Source organism: Rhinolophus hipposideros (genome assembly GCF_964194185.1).
Source record: "Rhinolophus hipposideros genome assembly, chromosome: 8".
NCBI lineage: Eukaryota > Metazoa > Chordata > Mammalia > Chiroptera > Rhinolophidae > Rhinolophus > Rhinolophus hipposideros.
The window spans coordinates 89,745,444-89,761,267 of NC_138054.1; the positions used below are offsets into that span (position 1 = coordinate 89,745,444).

At 49.3% G+C, this 15,824-nt stretch overlaps 1 protein-coding gene across 2 annotated transcripts in view; it reads left to right on the top strand.

Annotated features, from left to right (window-relative positions):
- The first annotated feature begins 3,805 nt into the window (after window positions 1–3,805).
- Window positions 3,806–15,824, top strand: part of SLC2A5 (solute carrier family 2 member 5) — a 49,362-nt gene continuing 37,343 nt past the window's right edge. Inside the window, exons 1-2 of one of the 2 annotated variants that reach the window (XM_081055496.1) lie at window positions 3,806–4,431; window positions 14,937–15,150. In XM_081055496.1, the coding sequence (XP_080911622.1) occupies window positions 3,815–4,431; window positions 14,937–15,150 (831 nt within the window). In that variant the 5' untranslated portion in view covers window positions 3,806–3,814. Of the gene's footprint in view, window positions 4,432–11,626; window positions 12,045–12,082; window positions 15,151–15,824 lie in introns of those variants that run through there. The other variant, XM_081055499.1, reaches the window with a different exon arrangement.

The window sequence follows — 15,824 nt, forward strand, 5'->3', positions numbered from 1 at the left end:
ACATCCAGGCAACGTCAGTGAGCTAGGACTGTGGAAAGTTAGCTTCAAGCTTAGATCTAAGTGATTTGAAGCTATGTCATTGCATGTCTTTTCCATTTTTTACCCCCTATTAATGGGAAGTATGCAAGTTCTTTGAATGTTGTTTTCCAGTGCTAAGAAAACCAAGCAATCTCCTGATCAAACTTGCCTGTAAAATAGCCAGCCATTCATCTGGGGAGTGGACAACATGCTTCAATCTCAGTAAAACAAGAAATTAAGTCAGGCTTGATCTGCCCACAGAGCAGCTTGCCAGAAGACCTCTCCTGTCCCTCCTGCTCCCCCAAATGCCCTTCAGATTCAATGAGTATGACCTGGGGGAGGGGCAGAAGTCCATTCCAGCCTCTTGCCCAGCCATGTGCCAAAGCCCAGGACTGGTTGCACAATCCAAGCTTGAAACCATTCACGCCAGTGGAAAGCTGAGAGACTTCACCGACAGCCCTCTCAGCCGGGGTCTGCTATGGTCTGGGGTCCGCTCAGGAGGAGGTCAGCGACTTCTGAGGTGACTGAGAAGGAAAGCAGCTGCTCGTCAACTCTCTCCAGGGCAAAGTCCATCCATGCATATGCTTGCTCAAAGTGCTGAGAAGGGCTCATAGCAACTATTTTCCTGATTAAGAAAGAATATATGCTCATTCCAGCATTGCTTGTAATAGCCCAAACCTGGGAACAACCCAAATGTCCAAAAACAGTAGAATTGATAAATATATTATTTATACAATGGAATACTATACAGCAATGATAATGAACGGACTGAAAGTTCATGCAAGGACACAGATGAATCTCACGAAAATAATGTTGAGCAAAAATAAAAATAGAAGACACAAAAGAGAACATAGAGTATGATTCCATTTACACAAAGTTCAATGACAGGCAAACTATACTATTTTGTTTAGGGATGCATTGTGAATGGTTAAAAAAAAAAAAGCAAGAGAATGACTGAGGAGGAAGAAAGGTTTGGGAAGCGGCTTCTAGTGTGCTGGTGATGTTATATTTCTTGCTCTGGATGGGTATTTGCTTTATAATTATTTATTAAACTACATTTGTATTTTAGTCACTTTGTAGTGTGCATATTTCATAATACAATTATTTTAAAAGTTAGATAAAAAAGATAATCTATGCCTATGATAAACTTTGCCTTTTATGACTCAAATGCAAAAATCAAATCTAATGTATACTAAAACCATCAATAAAAGAAATTAAAGATGACCTAAATAAATGGAAAGATCCGGTGTACATGGATAAGAAGATTTAATATTATTAAGATAGCATTCCCTCCCCCCCAATTTACATACAGATGCAATACAATCCCAACAGACTTTTTTTTGCAGAAATGGAAAAGTTATTCCTCAAATTGATACAGAATTGTAAGGGGCCCCAAACAGCCAAAACAATATTGAAAAAGAAAAACCAAGTTGGAGGAGTCAGACGTCCCTTTTACAAAATTTACTACAATGCTACAGTAATCAAAACAGTGTGGTACTGGCAAGAAAGAAAACATAGGTGTAAATCTTCATGAGCTTGGATTAGGCAATGGTTTTTCAGATGTGACACCAAACCACAGCAATGCAAGGAAAAAAGGAGGTAATTTGGACATCATCAAAATAAAAACTCGTGTGCTTCAAAGTACACTATCAAGAAAATGAAAAGACAACCCACCAGAATGGGAGAAAAATTTTGTGAATTATATATCTGATAAGATTCTAGTACCCAGAATATATAAAGAACTCTTACAACTCAATAACAAAAAGACAGACTCAATTGAAAAATAGGCAAGGGAGGTGACAGCCATTCCTGTTGGGCATCATGCGACTTTCAGACCTGTCGTGAAGCCCAAGATCATCAAAAAGAGGACCAAGATGTTCATCCAGCACCAGATTGATGTATCAAAATTGAGCGTAACTGGCGGAAACCCTGAGGCACTGACAACAGGGTGCACAACCGATTCAAGGGCCAGATCGTGAAGCCCAACACCAGTGATGGGAGTAACAAGAAAACAGAGCTGCCAAGTGGCTTTTGGGAGTTCCTGGTCCACAGAGTCAAAGAGTTTGAAGGAATGCTGATGTGCAGCAAATCCTATTGTGCTGAGACTGTCACAACGTCTCCTCAAAGAACCACAAAGCCATTGTGAGAAGAGCAGCCCAGTTGGCCATCAGTCACCAACCCCAGTGCCAGGCTGCGCAGCCAAGAAAATGAATGTAGACACTTGTGTGCACATTGTCTATTTGTGTTAATAAAACCATAAAATTCTAAAAAAAAAAAAAAGGTAGGGAAGTGTATTGAATGGACATTTCTCCAAAGAGGATATGCAAATGGCCAATAAGCACATGAAAAGATGTTCCATGTCATTATTAGAGAAATGCAAATCAAAACCACAATGAGACACCACTTCCCACCCACTAGGATGGCTAGAATCAAAAAGATAGAAAATCAACTGTTAGGAGAATGTGGAGAAATTGAAACCTTCATACATTGTTGTAGCAATATAAAAAGATGCAGCCACTTTGGAAAACAGTCTGGCAGTTCCACACAAGGTTAAACATAGAGTCACCACATGACCGGGCAAATCTACTCCTAGGAATATACCCAAGAGAATTGAAAACATGTGTTCACACAAAAAACTTGTACATGAATGTTCATAGCAGCATTATTCACAATAGCCAAGAAGTAGGAACAACCCAAACGTCCATCAACTGACTTATGGATACACAAAATGTGACCTATCCATACAAAGGGATACTATTTGGCCATAAAAAGAAATGAAATACTGATCACATGCTACAATGTAGTTGAACCTTGAAAACGTAAGTGAAAAAGGTAAGTCACAAAAGATCACCTTTTTATTGTCCAATTCCATCTATGTGAACTGTCCAGAATAGGCAGACCCATAGTTACAGAAGGTAGATTAATGGTTGCCAAAAGCTGGGGGGAGGGGAAAATGGGTAGTGAACTAACTGGGCTTCTTTTCAGGGTGATGAAAATGTGTAATTAGCTAATGATGATGGTTACACAAACTTGTGAATATACTAAAAACCACTAAATTGTACACTTAAAAGGGTCAATTTTATGGTATATAAATTACATCTCAATTTTTAAAATATGAAATTATGAAAAAAGGAAAAAAAACAATAAATTTGAATTCTTTTTTAAAAATTACACCTAATAGGCTTAATTTAAAAATAGTGTGCTCATTGTAAGCATTGTAAACACTCCCTTTCCGAAGTAACCACCACCGCCCTGTACAGTACACCACACGTCTGTACCGCTGCTCAAGGAATGAGGATCACAAATGTTGTTTTTGTTACCAGTGGAAGGAATGCCTCCACCCCCACCCAACACACACGCACACACGCTGGATGAAAGGAAGGAAGGTAACATTAGCCCTAAAAATGCAAGTCCTTCGTTCCCCAGGACCAGAGGTCCTAGCCATCTGGCAAGAGTAGGGGTAGCCCTTGGGGGAGGGAAGGGCTCAGCGTCTGGTAGCCTGACACGGACAGGACCTGGGGGCCAGGGAAGTGGGGCGTAGAAAGCAGGTGCAGGGCAGTGGTGTGAGGCCCTTTGCGGGGCGCGCGGGCGGGGCTCGAGCGGGGCCTAACACAGCGGGGCCCAGAGACGCGAACTGGACGTCGGGGCCACGGGGGTGAGACGCGGAGGGCGCAGGGGCGTGGTGTGAGGTCACGCGCGGGGCGCGGGGGCGGGGCGTGAGGCTCAGGGGCGGTGCTCAGGGGCGGTGCGTAGAGGCGGGGTCCAGAACCGCGGACCGGACGCGGGGGCCACGGGAATGAAGGTGGAGGGCGCAGGGGCGTGGCGAGAGGGCGTGGGCGGGGCATGGAGCCGGGCCCCGGGGCAGGGGCGGGGTGCAGGGCTGAGTCCGGCAGTGAGCGTCTGGGACGGTCCGGGACGCGGGCGTCTGGCGCCTCGCAGCCCAGTTTGGCGGTGGCGGCCGCACTGGCGGCCCGGCCTCTGTCCTTGCGGCGCCCGTGCACTCCAGCCGCGGCCCCCTTCCCGCCCGGCCATGCCGCCGCCGGCGCCGCCCACCGAGCTGGTGCCGTCGGAACGCGCCGTGGTGCTGCTGTCGTGCGTGCTCTCTGCGCTCGGGTCGGGCCTGCTGGTGGCCACGCACGCCCTGTGGCCCGACCTGCGCAGCCGAGCGCGGCGCCTTCTGCTCTTCCTGTCGCTGGCCGACTTTCTCTCGGCCGTCTCCTACTTCTACGGGGTCCTGCAGGACTTCGCGGGCACCTCGTGGGACTGCGTGCTGCAGGGCGCCCTCTCAACCTTCGCCAACACCAGCTCCTTCTTCTGGACCGTGGCCATCGCTCTCTACCTGTACCTCAGCATCGTTCGCGCCGCGCGCGGACCCCGGGCCGGCCACCTGCTCTGGGCCTTCCACATTGTCAGGTGGGTGGCTGCGGCGCTGCTTTACCTCGAGCCCCAGGACCCCCCACCCCCCGACTGGGCCCTGCCTGCTGCTCCTGTGGCCCTCGCGCCCTTTTGGCGCCCACTTCTTGGTCCGACCCCTGGCTGGGCGCCCAGCGAGCAGTGTCTGCTCACGCCCCAGCGGGACGATTTCAAGTTTGCCCACGAGGTGGACCTGCCGTGAGCATCACCACAGAGGGCTCCCCTTTGTGCTCGCCCCACCCGGAGCCTGGGCGAGGGGACCCTTCAGCTCAGCCCTTGGAGGGTGGGGGGCCAGAACTCACCCCTAGAGCCCAGCCCTAGGAACTTAGAAGCACCTGGGGAGCTGATGAGGACGCTCTGGGCCCTTCGCCTCCTGCTTCACTGTGTTTTGGCCGTCACTGCTGCACAAGGGGTGGGTGGGGGGTGCGCCTGGTTCCCAGACTGGGAGATGAGTTAGGTGGCTGTCACCACCCACACCCCGGGCCACAGTAGGTGCATTCAGCCACTCCCAGTGCCCATCCAACCAGCCCTCTGCCAAACGCAGTGCCTCAGCTGTACAATTGACAAGACTTTATTTTCTTTGCTCATTACTAGACCTGGGGCTGCTGTTTCTTATTATCTCTGCTCTAGATGATCTTGATTTTCTAGAGTTGAGCAACTCTCTGAGGTAGAGGTCAGAGGCAGAGGCTGGTCTGGAAGAGGGCCACCACCTGCCTGGAATCTCTGAGAACAGGGAAGACCAAAGCCTTGCCCTGCCAGGGCGTTGAATCAAGTAACCCTGATCTATAGAAGAAGGTCAGCCCCTTCCTAATGTGATTTCAAGAGGCAAACATCTGGTGCTGTCCTGTATTGAACCTGAGGCAGGAATCTTATAGGGCATGTTTCCTCTTCTGCTTCCCCAGATCACAGCACCAAATACTGCCCTAATTATAGGTCCTCTCTGTTGAAGGCTTGAGTACTTTCCAAAGACTGAGGACAGTCAGCAGTTTGGTAGATACAGGTCACCTGTGTGTCATAAGCCTGCAGGAGTCACTTGACCTCTTCATAGAGCTGCTGGATGGAGGCCATCTGGTCCCTGGGAAACTAAATGGCCTGCTTCTCAGCTGTTCAAGTCAAACTTGCAGCAAGCCATTCAAATAGTGCCCGGGGCGGTTCAGAGACCCGCAGAAAGTGGAGCTACCTTTCCTCCCCTTGTAGCATCCTACCTGACCTCTGTGTCCATTTTAGAGACCCAGTCCTGGGCTGGGTGTGGGCAGCCTGTACACCAGAGTTCACGTGTACTTGCAAAGGATTCCAAGACTTTCTTTGCAAGAATCTCTTCTCTGTCCCTCTTTTAAAAAATATTGACTACAATATATTTTTTTAAGTGATGAAGATAAACGTGGTACAGCTCCTATAGAACAGACAACTTTTATAAGTGACCTGAGTTGGGAGTTCTTTCTTCACTTCTGGGGGTGGGGGGTTTCTGTGGCATTTAGGAGAGGACTCCTAAGAAAGCCTGTGTGTCCCCTCTGGCCATAAAAAAGATGCGAATTGTTCATTTTGTCTATTGAATGCGATCCACCTGCTTGTTAAAAGAAAGGCAAATACAGTGGTACCTCGGTTTTCGAACATAATCCACGAGTTCTGAAACATTCGAAAACAGCTGACAGCTGGGCCTCAGGATCTTGCACTCAGGGGAAGCTGTGTGACATATTTGACTTCTGAGTCGTGTTCGAAAACCGAAGCCTTTACTTCCGGTTTACAGCATTCATAAACCAAAATGTTCGTCAACGGAGATGTTCGAAAACCGAGGTACTACTGTACCTGTGTCCAAGCTAGAAAGGGGCTTTGACAATCTGTTCCCTTTCAGAAGTTAGCACTCACACATTGCTAGACTAAGAGAATTGGTAAAACCTGTCTAACAGGTCCATTTATTGACCTAGATCCTCCCAGGCTGTATAGCTAATGACCTCACTGAGGACTTCACCATCTTTCTTTGGAGAATCAGTTTATTGTTGCTGAAGCACCTTTTGGTATGAGACGTCTCATCTTCAGACATAGGTTAGCTGCTCTTCCACTTATTTACCATTTCACACAACTGAAAATCAGGCCACTTCTTCAAACCTTCCAGTCTTGGAAAGTATTTTAAAACATGACAACACGAAAGGTTGGTATCTCTATTCTATAAAGAATTTCTATGAATTGATTAAAAAAAAAAAAACTGACAAAAATCCTGATATGTGGAAAAAGGCCCCATGCAGACAAAATAGTAAAAGCAGTTGGTAAATACTGTGTTTCCCCGAAAATAAGACCTAGCCGGACAATCAGTTCTAATGCGTCTTTTGGAGCTAAAAATTAATATAAGACCCAGTCTTATTTTACTATAAGACTGGGTATAATATAATATAGTACTAGGTCTTATATTAATTTTTGCTCCGAAAGACGCATTAGAGCTGATTGTCCAGCTAGGTCTTATTTTCGGGGAAATGGTATATATGGGAAAATGTTTAGCCCCATTAATACTCAATACAAGCTATAACATTGAGGTACCATTTTCTCATTAAATTAAAAAAGTATGAAGGCAGAATAAAAGCGTGATAAATGCTGGGGAAACTGGTGTTTTCCTACATTATTATTGGCAATGTAAATTAGAATAATCCATGTAGAAAGTATTTGGTTCATACCCCTTGATCCAGTAATCCTATTTATAGGGACTTAAGTCTAAGGGGATAATCCAAAATACATGCAAAGCTGTATGTGCAAAGGAGTTTGTGAGGCACTCTTATCATGGTGAGAGTTTGAAAGTAACCTCAGTGTCCACAAAATAGGGCAACAGTGAGTTATAAACGACAGCCCCACCGGAAATGTTAAGTAGCCATTAAATACTGGCTGTGGACTCCGTATGTCATTTTATTAAAAATGGTCTGATACAGTGTTAAGTGACAAAAGCTATCTATAAAACTGATTGCAGCCATCTGTGTGGAGAGAATCCTGCCCACACAGGCTCCCAGAAAGTGTCTCCTTGGCCCTATCCTAATATCTGACCTGGTCGGTTCCCTTTGCAGAAAGACTTTGTTTTTTTTGTCATAGGAGGAGGGTAGCTTAGATTTTATTCTCAGGGAAATTGTGTTTGATCATGAGCTGCCTCTGGCTCCTGAGCTCTTGCAGAGTGCTGTCCCATTCTTTAGCGTACTGTCACCAGGAAGGGAATGGCAGGGTGACTACCCACCTGTCATAGCTGATGAGACCTGCCCCAGTGAGAGGCTCAGGGTTAGAACCCCAAGGTCCGACCTCTTCTTGTGGTTCCATCTTGTGTCTTGGCCTTGACAATCATTTTTAAAATTGAAATATAATTCAACAATATTTTTAACGTTTCGTATTTCCCCCATTATTAACATTTTTCCGTGTTACCTTTATCCTCTTCAATTCCTTTTCTCCAGAAACCTTTAAGAGTCAGTTGCAGACCTGATGCCCCTGAATCCTTTATGTGTATTTCCAAAAGACAAGAACAGTCTCTTAAGGAACCACATAGACCTCCCAGAGCAGGCGATGAACAGGGAGCAGTGCTATTATCTGATTGTGGATTCTTTGAGATTTGTCAGCCTTGTAATAATGCCCCCAGAGCCGAGGAAATCTTGGCTTATACGTTGACTTAGTCTTCAGTGTCTTTATCCTCTTTCAGTCTGGGACAGTTCCTCCAGCTTTCTTGGTGTTTCACGACGTTGACTTCTTTGGAAGAGTACGGGCCGTTATTTTGTAGCCTGTCCCTCTGCTTGGGTGTCTGGCGCTTCCTCATGAGTAGATTCAAATTCTGCACTGTTGGCAGGACTCTCACAGAAGCGTGTTCTTCTCTTTGCTTCCTCCCCAGTGACTTTGATTTGTTCCATTACTGGTGATGTTAAGTTTGCTCGCTTGGCTGAGGTGTTGTCTGCCAGTTCTTCACTGCAGTTACTGTTTTCCCTTTTGTAATTAATACATATCTTGTTGAGATAAACAAGATATCCTGTTACTCCTCAAACTTTCCAAGGCTGTAGCATCTGTTGGGTCTGACAGTGTTCTGAAGTGAATTTCCTGGTAGTGGTTGCCTTGTAAGGTTGTTTGAGAATATTCAGTGTTCAGGGGGAACCTGTGTTAAGAAGTCGCTTTCTACTGTGTCTTAGCTGTTGAGGCAGCATGATGCAGGTGCCCCAGATTTAATGATCATGTGGCCCTGCCTCTGTGCCATCTGTTTATAGTACTCACCTAAGAAAGTGCTAGAAGCTCAGGCCTAGAGCTGCTGTGGGTGGGGTCAGTTCCCTTCCCATAAGATGAGCAGAGCTGGCCTGAAGCCAGGCCTGTACCCCTGCAGAAGGTGACCTGCCTTTCAAAAGCAGTTGTCAGCTCCCACCCCACCCCCCAAGATCAGTGAACCGTCCCCCTACCTGCATATCTCCCGGCCATCTGCATGCCAGGCCTCAACCCGTGTGTCCTGTGAGCCTGGGGGAAGGTCTGTCTGGCTCTGTGTGTGTGAGTGGGCCGGGGAGGGCCTCATCTCGCCATGTCAAAAGTGAGGGTCCGGCCTAGCTGGCTTCTGCGAGCAGTCAGGATTTCTTCTGGCTCCACTGAGATGGGAGTGGGTGTGGGCATGATCTCTAGCAGGGGCGGGTCCTGTGCCCCCGCATACTCACCCACCCTCTGGAGTTTGCTTGGGGGTTCCGGAAGAGGAGGGAGTCGATGGTACCCCAAGTTCACCAAAGAACCCACTGCTCTGAGGAATGGGAAATTCTAATGTGGAGAAAGGGGGAAACATGGCCCTGAAAGGGAAAGTCCTCTAAACTCTCTGATTGGAAAGTAGCTCACTGTGTGGGGCCCAGTGACAGGGCCCCCAGCAGGCAGTGTCTGAACGAGGGATGGACGCAGTGGCTGCATGAACAGCACCCCACCTCAGTGCTCCCCAAAACGACAGAGTTTGTTACCCCCCAAAAGTGCAGAGGGCACTGCTGTGTAGTAGTTCTCCGCACTGCGCTTGTGTGTTCATGAAAAGCCCGCTGCAGGGGCTGTGAGACACTGCAGAGACGCTGCCCCTTGACCCTTTTCCCAGGGCAAGGTCAGGCTGGGAGCCAGGTGGGCAGGAAGCATCTCTGAGCACTGCAGGATGGCTCCTCGGTGCCCACTAGAACCAGGGCTGTAGAAGGTGGTGCCAGGGGGTGTGTTTACAAGTTCTTTTGGCCAGCCCTCCCGTCTTGTGCAGCAGACCTGCAGTGTGACCTCGTGGTAGCCTGGCCAGTGGCTGACTCCCTGAACTTCCCCCACATCCTACCCCTCAGCCCCACACTTAGTAAGTGTCCGTTGTTCTGGAGAGAAACCTCCAGGCAGCGGTGGGCCTTGTGATCCCTCTCACCAGGCCTGGCTCACTACAGCTGGGCTTCCCTCTGGGCGGCCCTGTCCTGTTCCCAAGAGCTTTCTGAATTGGCACATTGTTGCCTGATCATTTTATTTGCAAAGTATTTCTTTGAGTTATGTTAACATTCAAGGCTTTCCACGGGCCACGCATCACACAGACTGGGGCACTGCTATCTGGTCCACAGAAGCGGGGAGAAGACCCCTGTGCTTCCTTCCTAGCTAACCCCCCTCTTCTCTTCCCAAGATCTGTAGTAAGGGTGAGGGTTTGGGGAGAGGAAAAAGTGTAGGAACCCACCAGCGGGGGCAAACTATTGAGAAGACTTGAGTCCCTTGCAGACTGGCCCTATCTGCGGTAGGGCGAGGGTATCCCCATTTGTGTGTGAAGTGGAAGCGTCTCTGTCACTGCAGGTGCCTTCACCCTGACTGTGGTGGGAGAGGTTTTGGAAGATCCCAAGGGAAGCCCAGAGCACTGCTATTCTGGAGACAGGAGCCTGCTCGTGGTCATCTGACAAATGCCAGGGACTTAGAGATAGCTTACTCACCACCTGGCTAGTCTGGTGGTGCTTCGAGTTCCTCTTTCCTGGAGGGGATTTGAAAACAGAAAAAGAGGCCAGTTCTAAGAAGAGCTAAGCTGGCCATACAGATCTGAATGCTTTTGGTCAGTTTTCCCCTCCCCTAAGCTTGCTGAGGATTCCCCCCTACCCATCCCCAGCTCTCAGTCCTCGCGTGTGGGGGTGGGGCGTCTCCCATCCCTTCCTTGACCTCTGGGGGTGGGGTTCCCAGGAGCTGGGATGTGATCTCTGCCCAAGCACCTCTCTCTCCTGCATAGTTTGTAGAAAGCCTCTGTATTAGAATCCTGGGCTTACCTAACAAAGGGCATAGACAAGGCCATTGAGACAACAAAAATCCATCCCCTCACAGTTGTGGGGGCTGGAAGTCTGAGCTCAAGCTGTTGTCAGGGTTGGTTTCCTCTGCGATCTCTCTCCTTGGCTAGTAGGTGGCCGTCTACACCCTGTGTCTTCACATGGTGTCTCCCTGTGTCCTAATCTCTTCTTATATGGACATCAGTCAGATTGGATTAGGGCCCACCCTAGTGACCGTACCTTAATCACCACTTTACATTTTACCTTAATCACCACTTTAAAGACCCTGTCTCCAACTACAGTCACCTTCTGAGGCACTGGGGGTTAGGACTTCAACAAATGAATCTGGAGGGAACACAACTCAGCTCATGACAGCCTCTGATGGAGGGGGAGCTGACTCAGATACTGACCCCAGTTTCCAGGCGAACGTGACTGAGAGCTGGGGCCTGGGCACCTCTGGGAGAAGCTGCTGGTGTCTCTCCAGGTGGGGGATTCTGCTCAGAGTGTGGTCTTCAGGCTCCCTCCATGTAGATGAGCCCAGTCCTGCTTCCCCTCAGCCTCAGAGTCCCAGGTTTGCGAAGAAGAGGCCTTACCTCTCACCTGCCTTAACTGTGTCCCTCCCACAGCCCCTTTCGTTACATCCCTGCACTTGGTCCTGGGGCTTTCATCAGTTTTAAGATTGAGCAGGACACCTGCCCTTTCTTCTAGCTATCTAGCCCCTTCTCCCCCAGCAGGATCTGGGAGAGAGTCTTCAAACATTTGAGCATAGCTCAAGGCACAGTGCCTCCTTCCATGCCCAGCTCTGGTGCCAACTTCACAACCTCGGGCTTAGAACGTAGGTCACAGGTGTCCACACGGAGGTGATGGAAATCCTACCTGGTGGTGTGTGGCTCTGCGTCTGCTCCCAGCTACGTGTGCCGGTGGCTTGAACTTGGCCGTGGTGGGAATATGTACACCGTGGACATTGGCAAACACTACAAATCAGGGCTTCATTTATTGTGTTGTTGCTTGTGGAGAGCAGAGGTCAGCAGACCTTTCCTATAGAGAACCAGGTAGTGTTTTCAGTTTCACAGGCCACGTGATCCCAGTGGCACCTGCTCGCCTCTGCCATTGCAGCTTGAAAGCAGCCACAGATAATATGTAAACAAGTGAATGTGGTGGTATTGCAATAAAACTTTATTTAAAAAAACAGACCTTGGGCCCGAATTGGCCCGAGGGCCATAGTTTGCTGAACTTCAGCCTGATTTGGACTTAAGAAAGTGATCGAAACTATGTTAATAAGGCACGATTAAACTTAAAAGTGTTACTTGGAGTATTTGAGATCTTGCTTCCCGGCATATGTCATCAGTTTGGATCAATTAAAGTCAAACTTTAATATATATGTGTGTATATATATATACATATATATATATATATATATATAGTCTCTGAACTTAAGCAAAGATGGCAGCCATGTTGGGACAGGCAGGAGGTGCGGTATTTCAGGGGGAGGTGATGAGTAGATGCAGGCTCACAGAACAGGAATAAAAAACAAATACTCTCCCAGGGTTAGAAAAGTATTATCTGATCCCACAAAGAAGTTGCTTATGTCACGGTGGAACTAGCGAAGTTGGGGCCTTCGTCTTGTCCCTTATTTCGCTTTCCTCTCACTTGTTAAGGAAAATGAAAATATCACCCAACTGCATGTCATGGAACTGGTTTCATTTGCTAATTGCAGTCCTAGAGTGCCTGCAGATGGCAGAGTTCTGTGAAAATCAACCGAAGCATTCTGCGAGATTCAAATGGCCGTGTGGAATTTACAATAAGGAGTTTTGTGTATTATTCCCCATAAATTGTGCTGTATATCTTTGATTTCAGTAAAATTTATATGTGCACATGTACGTATATGTGTACACATAGGCACACAGGTACGTTTTTCTGGCGAGCCAGTTGTTAAACATTACCAGCACGCCATGGTCCGTATCCATCACGGGTGGGTCTGGTTGAGCCTGCTTTGCTGGATTAGTAGTTCCTCCCACTCCATTCCCATGTGTGCTGTTACCTCTTACCACCTCCCACTGAAATACTGCCCCAAACAGCTTCTGGCCCCAACATAGCTGCCACCTGTGATTAAGTTCAAACAGTGACTCTGATTGATCAACCCACATTCTTAACCCTTCCTGCCTCTTTGGTATTCTCTCTGGCTATTTCCCAACACAAACTCAGCTCTGGGCACACCCCCGTAACACAGGGAACACGGCTTTTGTAGTTTTAGGAGAACACACCTGTAATCACAGAATGTGGCCTGTCCCTGGGTGGTCCCCAGGTCTCCTGTAAGGGCTGAGCAAGGGGAAAGAGCAGAGTGTGGCTGTGAGCAGGGCCTTGTCCCGCCATGCCTCTGCTCCTCCTTCCAGCCAGAACGGGCGTCCCCAGCTCCAGTCCAGCCTCCTTCACCATGACCGTCCCTACACACAGGGCTTTTCCCTTCCCAGAATTCCTTGGAGGAACCCTGTATACCAAAGCGTGATGAGAAACTACATATAATGTCAGGATTGCCCTTTTACCACTTTAAAAACCTCTTGCTTCTTTTTCAATAATGTTCTTGCCATGACATGTAAGGAGTGAATTGGGGAAAGCTGTCTCAGTCACTTAGTTCAAAGTTTGTTCATCCATCCATCCCTCCATCCAGCCGGCCCTTGTTTTGCCCCTACCCAATAAGACAGTAGTGAAACAACACGGCCTTCGTCCTCATGGAGCTCACAGCTGTGACCTATTGTCCTAAGATCTCAGGATGGTATGAGTTTTAAAGGGTTAACCCTTTATTACGACAAAACAGTTTGACAATAATATGCATTCACTTACCAGATAAATAACTGCATAGAATAAGTATTTAAAATGGACAAGCTCCTAAGTGTAAGTTGGCACCTTTCTCATAACGCTTTAACTTTTGGGGGGTTTTGCCCCTTCTGGCTTTTGTGATTTCTAGGAGGACTTGTTAAGACTTCCTGCCTCCCCACTGTCGGGAGCGGACACTGAGGGCACCGGTGACTCCCCGCAGTGACACTGTCCATCCCTGCAGAGGCCAGTGAGGGGACCCAGGGGCGGGTTGTTCGGAGAGTGTCCTGAGTGCCTAGTCCTGGGGTTCCCAGGCCGGGGAGTTGACTTTGTCCCTTTCATTGCCGTCCCCACCCTGCGTCCTCCACAGCCCTGTGGCATTTGGAGAACTTGATGGAAACACAGCACTTCTCCTAGCCCCATTTTGGCAACAGACGTGCACCTGTGGTCTCATCATCGTTCTATAACTTTCGGAAAGAGCCGATATTCCTCACACAGAGCTCTCAAAACATAACCCATAACCGATTTCTGAACTATATTTTCTGATGACCTGTCCTGTTTACATACTGCTCGTCCTCCAGGTGATTGACCCAGGACCCGGATGCGTGTCCTATTCCTGGGAGCAGCAAGTGTGCAGGCCTCATGCATTGCGGCTGCCCACACCACAGGCAGTCGTCAGCCCCGACAGCCTGTCCTGTGCATTGACTTATGCTAATTAATTTATTTTCACAGCCACCTACTCTGATACTCTGCCCTGTTATCATCCCCACTTTGCAGAGAAAAACACTGAGGCCAAATGGGGGCACATCTGAGACTTGGACCCAGCCTGTTGTGTCCCAGTTTGAGCTCTTAGCCACCCTGCTGTGCCACCCGGTAGCTTCTGTGTGTCCCCCTGACCGATTTAAAATGTTTGGTGAGGAGATTGGTATAGGGACCAGTGGGAAGGCCTTAGGGACTGGACCCCATCCCTCTGTGTTGCCATGAGGGTAGTGATTCAGCTCTAGAACAGTGAGCCCGCACTGCGCTGAGAAGGGGCCCCTGCCCTGGGCTTTATGCTTTAGGGGGCCCCCTTTGACCCTTGCTAGGGTCCTCCCCCTTCCCATACAGCAAGCAGGCTGCAGGACCTAGGAGCTGTCCACCCGAAGCCCACAGTCCCCATTCTAGATCCTTCTGCAGGTACACGGGACCCTGGAACTCCCTGCCCAGACAACCCCAAGCCACAGGTCTGTGCACCCCTAGCCCGAGACTGGCTGGGGAGGCTGGCTGGCTGGTCCTGGGGTGCGCTTGGCAGGTCCTGGGCAAGGCGGGCCTGGATTGGGGGCGTGAGGGTTCCTGCCCCTCTTTTCTCCAGAGACACCTTGGAGAGCACGGTTCTTGTCTGAAGAGTGTCCCAGTCCTTTCGCCCTTGCTGGCAGTGCTGGGACCCGGGCCTGACCTCCGTGCCCGTGTGCTCCTTCACCTCAGCTGGGGGGTTCCGCTGGTCATCACGGTGGCAGCTGTCAGTCTACAGAAGATTGGCTACGACGCCTCGGATGTGTCTGTGGGCTGGTGCTGGATTGACCTGGAGGCGGAGGACCGCGTGCTGTGGATGCTGCTGACCGGGAAGCTGTGGGAGCTGCTGGCCTACGTCACGCTGCCCGTGCTCTACCTCCTCATCAGGAAGCACATCAGCAGGGCGGTAGGTGACCCCACTGGTCCTCCGCTGCATCGGGGTCGGCCACCTTCGGGGGCAGAACTAGTGACAGACCAGCGTGACAGGGTTCGCTGACCACACAGCCCGGTCAGGAGCGGGTCCTGTGACTCCTCATTGTGGATGAGGAAACGGGGAGGGGGGCGTACAGAGGTTAAGGGGCTCCCCAAACTCGCCCAGCAGCTGAGGAGGGAGCGCCCAGCCTGTGTGCGGGGCCACAGCCCTCTACTGTTCCCTCCTGGAGAGACCTCCGAGGGGGCGCAACCTGGAGGGGAAGTTGGATGAAAGGTGGACAGGGATAGAGTGAGAACTGAAGTGGGAGGGGGGCCCTGGAATCTCATCAGTGAGACAAAGGGCTCAGCTCATTCTCCTTGATGGTTAGAATTAGGTCATAAATGGTAGACTTTTCAGGCGCTCAAGGATTCATCAATCAGCAGCTGGGCCAGCTGGCCAGGAGTCTAGGACACTTCTGACAACTTGGGCCAGCCAGAAATTCTAGGAAAGAATGGTTTTTCTCTGACAGTCTGGCCAAGTTGTTCCTTGTTGTTCCTTGTTCTTAACTACTAGTTCTGCAAATGTAGAGTATGGGCTTCCTCCTAAACACAAGCAAACTGCTACCAAAAAAAAAAAAAAAGCCTCGAGTTAACCCATCTGGCGATCTG